Source organism: Xylaria bambusicola (assembly GCF_022495145.1).
Source record: "Xylaria bambusicola strain CBS 139988 unplaced genomic scaffold F5B22scaffold_11, whole genome shotgun sequence".
NCBI classification, from domain to species: Eukaryota; Fungi; Ascomycota; class Sordariomycetes; order Xylariales; family Xylariaceae; genus Xylaria; species Xylaria bambusicola.
Window position 1 is genome coordinate 672,421 of NW_025953564.1, and position 11,306 is coordinate 683,726.

The window sequence follows — 11,306 nt, forward strand, 5'->3', positions numbered from 1 at the left end:
GACGAATCAGATGCCGCGGACACCGGTCTGTGTCTTGGGGTGTTGATAGAACTCACCGAATCCCGTGTCGTACCTAAATAAACCGGTTCACTCATACTGTAGTACTATAGCCTCAAGTGAATCTTCATACCTAAATTAAACGAATATTCACTCCGCCATAGAGATGGTCACTTACCGTATCAAGCACATGGATAGAGCCTGTAGGCTTGTGTCACACGCGTACAAGCTGCACAAGCTGTACTAGCCGAATCCGCAGTTCGCCTTGCACTTTGGCCGTACGAAAGGCCATTTCGGGCTGTTCATGATCACCCAGAGACATGCAGGCAATATTGGAAAGTGAGGTTATACAGACTTCGCTTCTTGAAACAGGCCCTAGAAACCCAGGCGGTCTGGGCTGGCAGACCAGTTGTATATAGAGTCGAATCAAGCCACCAATAACCGACAAGGAGTTGGTTGGTCAAGTCCTCATGCAGCCCTAGTTGATCATTGTAATCTGAATAGCTTCAAGTTCCAAGCCCAGTCATCTGCCCTTGTTATAGCTTACCATACCAACAAAGCTCATAAAGCACGTCTGGACTTATGAGATCAAGCCGAACAGGGCTATGCCCAGTTAAAAACCCCCAAGGACAAGAATAAGATGATAATTGACGATCTTATAGCTGCTACTTTCGTTTCTGCCTTTGACATCCACTTCGGTCGCATGTTTAAGCCTCGACGCGGCCGGGACCAGGTTAGATGTCCGCATCATATAGGAGGCGTTTTCAAAACATCTCGTTTATCTGTGGAATAGGCTATAGAGGATTGCAAAGACGAAGTTGTCTGCAGAATTGTCTTACCTCATCAAGCCACCGATTAAGGATGGAACTTACCTTTGAGCCATCGTTAAAGGGCTAGCCATTTACCAATGTTCTTTGAAACAAGCGTAAGATACCAATAGTATCTTAAACTAGCACCGGAGCTCGTATTCGAAAGGGTATTAAGAAGAAGAAAAATAGCGTGGGTATACGGAACACGCGGATTATAACTCCCACGACACATGATCGTTCTGGTCCACGCCGATCTGATTAAGAGCAGATTAGCTTCCTGAATGTGTGGACGAACGGGAACGGTGTTCGCGCCCGCAAAAGCCCCGCGAGGCAATTCCTATCAGATCTAACGCTGTGGAACAGTGAAAGAGGCGCTGGCCACATTTCAGCTGAGCCCAGATCATCTACTCCAAGTCTGTCAACGATCGTGAACAAACTTCCTCCACGTCATTTTTTAAAATCACGTCTTGGCGGAACCGTCCGATGGCGTAATAGTTCGTGGTAGTTTATGCGATGTCTTGAGTGTGAGTCTGGCGGTGAGGAATGTCGTTGCTTAACTTGTTCATTTATGAGGAATGTCAGCAGTAGTGGCGCCATGCGTTTGATGCTAACGGTCCATCGTTGTTTGGGCTTTCTTCGAATGGGCCTATGCTGCGCGGGCTCCTCACATAATATCGTTAATATTATGCGTGGGCGCTGGTGTCTTTGTGATGGCCGTAAGAAGCCGGCTGCAATGATAACGGTAGTCTAAGGAACCAATCGCCATTTGTATCTAGTTTAAATCAAAATCCTTCTTTTTAACCATGGTGACGGCTTTAACTGACATGGCCGTCATAGGTTTCACTACATAAAAGGTTATCATACTAGGTTGCCAAAAGCCCCGTTACACCAAGTGATACTTCATATCTCGACGACTGAGATGCAAGGGTAATTATTTTAGTCGTCGAAGTAGTGAACACCCACTTCGTTCTAAGGCTTCAGCCTAGAACATGAGTTGGCGTCTATCACGCTTAGCTCTAAGCCGGCCTGCTTCGGCGTCAGGGGTTGCGTGAACAGCAAACTTAGAAATGAGTCCAGAATGATAGAAAGGAGGGACGTCAGAGAAAGTCATCCCACTAAGTGGCGATAATAATAGCAATGAGATATAGCTGTGAATTTCAATGCACAGTTAACATGTCTATAAATTTACCAGTTTCCCGCGTTCTCTGAAAAGCCTACACAAGGCAACACACTCTCCCAGATCTTTCGTCCCTACCAGCTCTATCGAGGTCATCATCCCATTACGCTTGTATAGTAAAGATGGCTCCAATCACTCCTCATACCGAGCTAGTCACAGTCCGTATCCCGGATTTGTTCGTCTCTTTTCTTGCGGAACCTCCCAGGGTTAATGCCCACTATAAACAGGTGAAGCCAGAGGCAGAAGCCTGGATCTCCAAGTACGCCCCTTTCTACATCGATAGAGTGAGTCGTGAATGGCTATTAACAAGTGACTAACTAGAGTTTGCTCCTTTGACAAGAGAATGTCATCTCGTCTAAGCAGAGGAGATTTTGGTTACTTCATGGCTATATGTGCGCCTGATGCACCTCGTGCGAAATACCGGACATTAGTTGACTGGAATAACTGGGTAGATACACATCTAATACGCGCTCAATCATTTCGTGCTGATTTAGTGAATCAGGTATTTCCGTTCGATGACAGTAAGCCAGTTTGTATTTTAACACGTTGTGGTTGATCAACTGAAGTTCGAATATTAGTGTTTGACGATGGCGAACTTCAAGACGAGCCAATGGCTGCTACCATGGTGTTACAGAGTCTTATGAGTCCAATGATTGAATCTCGCACAACCCCAGGGCAGACTCCTCCCGAGGAAGATAGACTGCCTATAATTCAGGTTCATGATACAGTCTGGCAGAGAATTGTAGAAGTGCGCTATTCAATATCAAACTCACGCTCCAGTATACTAATGTTTGATAGGGCTCCTCAAGCGGTTTGTGAAAATCTCTAGTTGAATATAGCAATACTCTAACACTGAAACTGAAAATAGGGGTTCAAACGCGATTCACCAAGGCAATGACTGATTATTGCGCCGGCCTCGTAGTACAAGTCGAGGACGTTTCCGAACGTAGACCGCCATCCACTCCTGAAGAACTGCTCAAGGCGCGGCAATTGTCAATCGGGGTCACTCCGTTGTTTGCGCTAATCGAGTATGCGCATGGAATTGAGCTACCCGACTATGTCTTCGAACATGCAGTCATCCAGGAGTTCGTGGAACTGGGCATCGAGTTCTGCGCAATGTGAGTTGGTATACATTTGCTACATAGACGCGCAGCTGACCTCACGGCAGCACGAACGATATCATGTCTTACAAGAAGGAAGAAGTAAGCGCATGCCAAAGCCCTAATTACGAGATAATAACATTGACCGAGATACAGGGACAGACGATTCCTCATAACCTCGTAGCGATAGCGAGGATGAGGGGCCTTGGAGCCCAGGAGGCATTCGACTATGTTGGGACCATGCTGGAGAGCAGGTACGAGCGTTGGGAGAGAGCCATTGTCGCGATACCAGATTGGGGCGAAGAGGTCAACAAGCATGTGAGGAGCTATGTCAAGGGTATCGCCGATGTCGTTCGTGCTAATCTGTACTGGAGGTAAGTCTACTAGCCAAATCCATTCACTGATCGCTAGAATTGCTGCAGGTTCTTCGCTAACATGTTGCTTCACAACAGTTTCAAGACGGAGAGGTACCTGGGGAAGGACGGCGCCACCATTCGGCAAAGCCGCTGTCTGCAAGTCCTGAAATCTCCAGGGTATCTACGTAACAACGCGTTGATTTCGTGATTGGAAAGCTTTTGGAAAGCTATTTCATTTTCATCATTTCTTGTTGCTTCATGATGACATGCGGGTTTGCATTGAGAATAAAAGGCTTTAACGAGGGGGTGTTGGGTTTGAGGAGGCGAGTCTGTTCACTTTTTAGTAGCAATCGTTCTAATAATCTTTATGAATTTTGAAGCTTTCGTTTGATCTATCCCACCCTAGCTCGGGTTACATCAATGTCTCTGAACAAGCAGGCATTATCAATGAATTAACTAACCCTTGAACGCTTGCGATTCCTACTTTGAACATGTTGGCAACCAGTAATGTCGACAGTGAGAGCCTATCACTATGATATAAAGGAGGGAGATATAGGGAAAAGCACGGGGTTCCAGAGCTTGCTATGTATTACATGCATATGCTCATGCGCGTACTTCCGGAGCATTGCACTGTTGGTTGGATTTTCCGGCGCATTTTCTTTTGGTGAAAGGTCTGATAACATATCTTCTCTACATACTTGTACTGCTGATTTCCATACTATGGTTCTCGGATGAGAAGCGTAGCGACAGCAAGGTCGCGGTTGAAGTTGTTCATTGCGTATTCGATGAGGCCGAGGTTGTATTACGCGATTATGCGAGATACCTGTCGTTTTAGGGATCTGAAGTCGAAGTGAACTTCTCAGAATGATACCTACATACTGTAGTATGAGAATGGGTCGTCTGGGGCATGCTGCTGCATTGTAGATCATCCGCCTCCATGATGGGACCTTCAATCAAGGTACCGCCTCTGTAATCATGAGAATGAATGGCTGAGGTGCATCTATAAATACAGTGCATAATAGTGTGTAGTAGTAGGTATACACTGTAAAATGCAATTTCTTGGCCTTGACAGCATGAACAGACGCACGGACGCAACGGACTGGAACGGAATATCTACCTAGGTACCTAGTTAAACCAGGCTGCCCTTCTGCTGAAACAAGAATAACCTCCCGTAGACAATGCGTTAGGCCATGTCTGGTGTTGCCATTGGGCATTGAAGCTAAGGAATATCCCATAGTAGGGATGGAAAGGAAATGGCCAGGAAGGGAAATAATGTACAGTACAGATACAGTACTTAGATAGAATACGAAGCCAAGAAAGAGCGTTGCGCGATCAAGCGCTCATGCCATTCCTTCTGCCATTACCGCTGCCATTACGTAGGTAGGCTAGTATAGTAAGTATGTACTATGTACACAGTATATATACATAGTCAGGTAACAGGGAAGTAGCAGGGGTTAAAACAGACGGTACCAGCAATTGGCGGTTTCTGATTAGCTGCGGGTACCTGCAGGTTGGTTCAGCCTTCTGAATTTCGCGGGTTTACTTAGGTACTTACGTTTAGCACGGGAGCCTCACACTTTACTTAAGTACAACAACACACCAGCCAGGTTAGTGCGTTTTTTTAGCAGCGATCGGTGGCTGGGACATCTCGACCCAACCACCTGGGAAATATTTACCCACTTGGAAGTACATAGTAGCAGCTTTATCTGCCCGTCTGTCCGAACCTACGAGACTGATTGATCAATCCTCAACTCTCGCTCGACTTTCTTTCCCTTGCCGCTTCAGCTAGCTACATTCTCGCCCATGTTGGATAGACTATCTTCATTTGCCAATTCACATCTCATCTCTATCATTTCTTTTTGTCGGCTTGTGCCTCCCTTGGACTCTCGGTTCTGGCGTCAGTCAACCAGTCTTTTAAGTCTCTTTTAAGTCTGAAACCCCTCCCGGCCACTGAACTGAACGTAACCTCAAGGTCGTCATCGTAAAACAACGGCGATGGACCCTTACACCGCCGCCGCCAACTCCCAGCAGTCACAGCCACCGCCGCACTCGCAGCCACCACTGCAACAGCGGGATTCACCTCGGGGCGTGACTCTAGAGGACAGGCCTATGAACTCCCACCGCCGAAACAACTCTCACTTCGGTAGTCACGACGACTTCTACGCATTCCTCGACAGCAACCGTGGTCCATCAATGGCGCCCATGGGCACCAGCGTCAGCAGTGCCGGAGAGAGGAGCCCCCCTCCGGCACCCATGCCACCAACTCAACAGCAACAACAACAACAACAGCAGCAGCAGCGGAATAATATACCCAGCCAGAGCCGCCCGCCCGTGACCAACATCTTCCCAGAGCGCTCGCGTCTCTCCACCGGCTCATACTCTGGCAGCCGGTCCGAGGAAATCCTCGTCGACAGGAACTCGGGTGCTAAGATGGCTCGTCAGACCCAGCGACGTGGTGCCCCTACATCAAAACAGCCTGCGAGATCACAGCAGCGCACCACCTCACCAACGCCTCCCGTGTCCGGTGGCTCGTCACCCACACACCCGCACAGTAGCCGGCCCGTCTCCGGTAATGGCGACCGGGACAGCAACGGAGCACCCATCCCCCGCCTTAAGAGCCCAAGTGTGCTTGAATGTGTGCTACAGCCCCTAGACCAGAAGATCCGCGAGTATGACCAGATCATGCGAAGGGAGCAGGAAGAGGTCAAACGTCTAGATGAGGAACTCCGCATCCTCCAGGAGCGCCGCGCAGAAACGGAGAAGCGGTTTGGCGACGCTAAAGCCAAGCACGACGAGTATCAACGGCAGTACGCGGACGTTGAGCGTGCCATGTCGGGCGAGCTGCCCATGTCGCCTCCTAGAGAGATCCAGCCACTGCAGCGCCCAACCACGATGGCAGGCCCCGGACCGCAGCAACGGCCCATGAGTGCGCGACGCTTTGGGGATGACGTCGAAGGTGAGGATGACGAGGACTATGAGGACTTCGCCGCACCACCTTTCGGACCGGGCCGTCGCATCAACTCACAGCAGTCCTTCAGTCGCGCATCGCAGAAGACGGGCAAGGAACGGTTCCGGTTCAGCAGCCTGTTCGGCGGTAACCGATAGAGTCGCTACCTTCCGCGCCGCGTCATGCGCATTCCTCGTCCTCGACCTTGGGTCGAGTATGATACGTACCATCCCCCTCGTCCATATTCTGAATGCGATGGACGATTTCGCAATTTTTATGATGAACTAAGCGATACATCCTAGCTGAGTGGCATGAGTTTCAGACTGTAACAAAAAAATTATGGGTTAAAACAGCACACATAGAGTTGGTCTAACGTTACGTTTACGTCATGTCACGACTTGTTATGATCCCATTCCCGTTCAACCAACATATTTAGAAAGAGCATGATAATGATAGCGGTCACCGAATCAGCTGCCCCTTGGGTTAGGTTACTTTAGTATACAAACAATAATGAAGCGCTCATTCTACCTTTCTGACTGACACGTGGCCCTTTGCGTGTTGTGACCTCATCCATCGTGAACTTGCTCCCACTATTAGATCTACTTTCACTACCAGAGCGCTATTCTCATAACACCCCTGTAAGCCAGCAACACTAATGTCAAGAGTATCCTCTTTTTCATTTCCATATCGCAGCTAACATGTGCTAGGTATTCGGACTCCCCCAATACCGTAATATAAACAGAGCTGAATGGACTTATCAATCCCTTGCCTCGGACTATTACCCCAGATTTTCTTTTTTTTTTCATATAGACCTGAATAACGCACCACTACCCTACTTGCATACTATTCTTTTCTAGCGCGCGCGCACATGTATGTATGTATTCCTCGATGAATAAGATCGACGGTATTTTCGTGTATTTGTTTGGTCGGGGGACCCGAAGCTCTGATTGATTTTCCGATGGAGTACGATAGCTACCCTTGCCTTATCTACCGTACTGCGCTCTCGGTACCTTATATACCTAACTCGGTTGGTACTCTGTTTCACTTATATGACTTTGGGCTGTTGGGCAGGTGGGGTTGGGAGGTTTGTTGGCCGCGGGGTTGGTGCCCTTTGGTATTGCTTGTGTTGTCATGCTACTGAAATCTTATGATGGTTAGGTAAGCTCCTAGGTAGGTACCATTTACCATTACATCCAGTATTGATAGACTTACACCTCCGCTTACTACTTAGTAGATTGACCACAACGTCGCGATGTTGGAGGGTCGGTTTCTGTATCGTCCACTACCTACAAAGCTGAATTTTGCGGGGTTAATTAGGTAGGTAGTACTTGGTACTTCGTAGGCAGGTCAGGCAACACTAGTACAGGAGATGTAGCCTAGGAACTGTAGACGTTCAGATTGGCGTGGCTGAGGACGGGGTAAAAGAAGCCTTGTTGTTCCCCAAGGCATTTCAAGGGCTGGCCAATGATCACACGATTTCTGCGCAGCTTTAAGAGGCCTTTGCACAATCGTCTTAGTAAGAACAAATTGGCCTGCCTTGGCCTGCCTTCCGTCACCTACCCTGTCAGGCTTATGGTGCTTGACAACTCTAGACTTAAAATACTCGTTGGTAAAAATTATAATCGACCGATATACCTTCCCAATGCAGTGCAACAACTTTGAACACGTTTCCTTTTTGCTTGCTGTGATTCCATATTTGGGGCCTCGAAACAGGCGATACACGAACTGACAGCCCATCAATTACACGCATTGAAGCTTGTCTTGCGTATTTTTGCTCATCTTTGGAATAAAAATGCGTCAGTCTCGTATCGCTACCGGCATTATTAAACCCGTGAGGTGGCGGGTGAAGAAACCATCGTAGCGGAGCCTCCAGAAACCCATCGTGGGCCTGTGATTTGTCGTAAGCAGCCAAGGAAATGAAGCAACTATCTTCGACCTCGAATGTCAATGCGCCGAAAACTTGCCTGAAGGCCTCCATCGTATCCAGTACTTCTTCCTTCGCCTTTCCGCAGCACTCGGATGTGACAAAGTGGGCGAGGTACAGGGCAATCGGCATCCAAACGGGAGCCAAATCTCTCGACTCGAAGGGAACTGGGAACGTCCCTCCTGGCGCAAACGACGAATCGGTTTCGGCGAAAAGTCGGACTTCTTCCATTGGCGACACTCCGTGTTGCAACAAACAGGACACAAGATCTGCCTTGCGTAGATGATTACCTCCCAGAACCGCGCTTAGGAGGAGGCTCATTTCCTCAGACCCGCATGAATGATCATTGATGTCGTTGATGTGTCCAATCTTATTCTCCACATATCTAAGCTGGCCGCAGAAAGTAGCCAGATGGATTACTGATGCCCGGAGTCGGCTGGCGTAGCTTGACTGGCTTTGCTTGTGGTACAAGCAGCCATACCACGCTGGACTTTCCAGGCTCTTAAAGAATGGCTCTAAGATTTCCAAGGGGTAATCATATTGACATCTCCCCTGAAGGAGATGTATCAAGCCTTCGCGAAGATACTGGCTCCTGGATGTAATAGAGTTACTGCAATGCAGAATCAAGATATCGGCCACAAACAGTCTAAAACAATCCTCTTCAAATACCTCGGGGCCTCGGAACGACTCCTGGAGCTCTGCTTTTCGACAGGGCTCTTTCAGGAAATCGTAAGCGCTGCGGTGGAGAAAGCGAACGCCTACATAAGGCTTCGAAAAGCTGGTAGCCAAGCGGCCACCGTGTGGTAAGTATCCTAGCCCGTAATCCGATGAAGTCTGAATAGTTTCCAAGAGCCCTCTTGCGAGAAATTGGATCAAAAATGCAGCTTTTTGAGCATTGGAGTCGATCTGGGCCTGGGACCAAGACGGAATATTCAAAGAGTACGGAAATCCCGGGTCCCGCAGCCTGTCTAGCCATGCGTATGCGTGAACAGACGCGGATTCTTTGACCGCCAGGGCGAAAAGAAGCATCCTGTTTCTTCGCTGCCTGTCAACCTCGTTTGTGCGCGGAAGAAGCGTGCGATACATGTCATTTAGCTCTAATGGCACTGAGTTCAGTTTGGCGTAGAGAATGTCGATATCATCTCCAAAGGCAACAGACTCTAAAAGCAGCCGAACAACTAGGAAAGCCCAGAGAAACACTCCATCGGCTTTGTCGACGATTTCCTGAACAAGCTCCAGATAGTGGCCATGTACTCGGTCGAAATTGAGATCCTTCTCAAACATAGCCCGGCTGAATTGGTAGATGTCGCCTCTCGTCAACTCGTGCAGTGAAACAACAATGTTAGAGGATCGGGATAGTATGTTTAGACGCTCTGGATCCGGCCTCGAACTCGAGCATATCTTGACGCAGCCATTTGTAGTCCAAGATATTAGCTTCTCGGTCAGCTGTCTGTGAGCCAAGAAATCACCGCGGAACTCGTCAAGCCCATCTATGAAGAAGCAAAACTGCCGAGTTTCATCCATGGTGCACTTCATGAGAAGGTCGAAGGCGTCAACGATATCCGACTCATGGAAGAAAGCGTACCAAATATTCTTGCTAACGTTACCAGCTGCACCGAGTGCTCTCCATTGATTCGGAAACACTTTAGATATCAGATCCGGGCATTGCCTGAGAATCTCGAAGAGGATTGAGCGGTAAAAACCATGGAGAGACACAAGCCGGTCATCCTCTGATGCTGCCCAGAAATAGAAGTGAGCCATGATTGGCGTCTTCGGGCTTGCCCATTTCTGGAGTCTCTGTCTGGTCAACGGATGTTGCCAGATATACTTCATGAGGGTGGATTTGCCCGAGCCGGCCTTCCCAGATAGATGAAAGACATAGCTTCCAGACACAAGCCACCACTTGAATAGAGCTCTGACATAGCTGCGGTTGGCTTCGTCTTTTCTTGTGTCTCGTCTCCATGGTCGACCAGGCACTACATCTTCGGGGGCGAGACCAAAGTGATGAGGAAGAGGTCTTGTGTGATCGCCTGGCTTTTCATACCCGACAGCAGGCTCGGTCATAGGTGGACCATCCTTCTCTTGGAGAACCCAGTCGAAAGTACCGTCAACAGCGTCCGCTATGCTGTTTTCGCGAGAGGAGACCGAAGGGGAGACCAGCTCGCGCAAAATTCGATGTTGGACTTGAATTTCCGTGGCGTGGTTCTGAAGCTGGGAGAGTAGTATTCGGATCGGGTTTAATTGATCAAATTCTGACGGCTCGAAAGTCTGCGCTACCGGCCGGGGAGTTAATGCCGTTATGGCATCTACCGGGCGTGAAAATGCGCCCGTGGTATCGTCGCGCTGTGACTGTACAGCTTCCAACGCGTGGATAAGCTTCTCGCGTAGATTGTCAAAATGCCCCATCGTTTCCATCCGGCAAGCAACGGCTTCCTCCCTGAGCTCCTCAATCTTAGAAAGCAGCGCGCATTGCTGATCCCTATGCGCTAAATTAGTCCTCATTGGGGAGCTCAAACATGAGACCTAGAGATCCAGACGTACTTTAGAATCAAATTCAACCGTAGTATGATCTGTGATCGATAGAACCCTAACTGTCTAACTAAACTTTCAACCTCACCTTCTCTTCTCAGGCTCTTCCACCTCGCCTTGAAGCTTTGCCACAAAGCATTTCCATCCTTTCGGCGAAGCTCTTCTAGCAAGCTAATAAGTTTCTGGGAAAGCTGGATACAGTTATCGCCCAGGAACCCCAATTGCTGGAGGTGCGTGGAGCCTTGACGTTCCTTGTGATCGAGGTGTAGGCCAGAGCATACCTCCATGAGGTCGGCAAGGACGGTATTAATATGTGCATTCTCGGCTGTGGTTCCGCTTGCCGATTGATATACCTCGCGTGTACCACTAAGGAGGTTCCAGGAGAAGTCGATAAATGTAAGTAAACTGGCGGCTAGGCCGATCGCCGAAACGGGATCCATGGCCACGATCAAGTTATGGCGGGGTTA

The 11,306-nt window shown here is 48.8% G+C and overlaps 3 protein-coding genes across 3 annotated transcripts; 2 read left to right on the forward strand and 1 right to left on the reverse strand.

The window, feature by feature from the left end:
- Nucleotides 1-2,105: 2,105 nt before the first annotated feature.
- F5B22DRAFT_644621 (isoprenoid synthase domain-containing protein) lies at nt 2,106-3,647 on the forward strand (the record flags this gene model as incomplete). The annotated part of the gene is made up of 9 exons (XM_047978450.1): nt 2,106-2,242; nt 2,305-2,431; nt 2,486-2,504; nt 2,562-2,731; nt 2,782-2,794; nt 2,852-3,101; nt 3,152-3,185; nt 3,240-3,457; nt 3,536-3,647. The coding sequence occupies 9 exons, from the start codon at nt 2,106-2,108 to the stop codon at nt 3,645-3,647; spliced, it is 1,080 nt and encodes a 359-aa protein (XP_047832897.1).
- Nucleotides 3,648-5,015: 1,368 nt separating this feature from the next.
- Nucleotides 5,016-6,928, forward strand: F5B22DRAFT_598678 (uncharacterized protein). Its single transcript, XM_047974397.1, has one exon. The coding sequence runs from the start codon at nt 5,435-5,437 to the stop codon at nt 6,542-6,544; it is 1,110 nt and encodes a 369-aa protein (XP_047832898.1). The 5' UTR covers nt 5,016-5,434; the 3' UTR covers nt 6,545-6,928.
- Nucleotides 6,929-7,980: 1,052 nt separating this feature from the next.
- F5B22DRAFT_644623 (uncharacterized protein) lies at nt 7,981-11,279 on the reverse strand (the record flags this gene model as incomplete). Its single annotated transcript, XM_047978451.1, has 2 exons — nt 7,981-10,789; nt 10,852-11,279. The coding sequence occupies 2 exons, from the start codon at nt 11,277-11,279 to the stop codon at nt 7,981-7,983; spliced, it is 3,237 nt and encodes a 1,078-aa protein (XP_047832899.1).
- Between the last annotated feature and the right edge of the window lie 27 nt (nt 11,280-11,306).

Bases quoted from the DNA above. Each gene is read 5' to 3' on its own strand.
- F5B22DRAFT_598678 (XM_047974397.1), top strand. From the start codon at position 5,435: ATGGACCCTTACACCGCCGCCGCCAACTCCCAGCAGTCACAGCCACCG.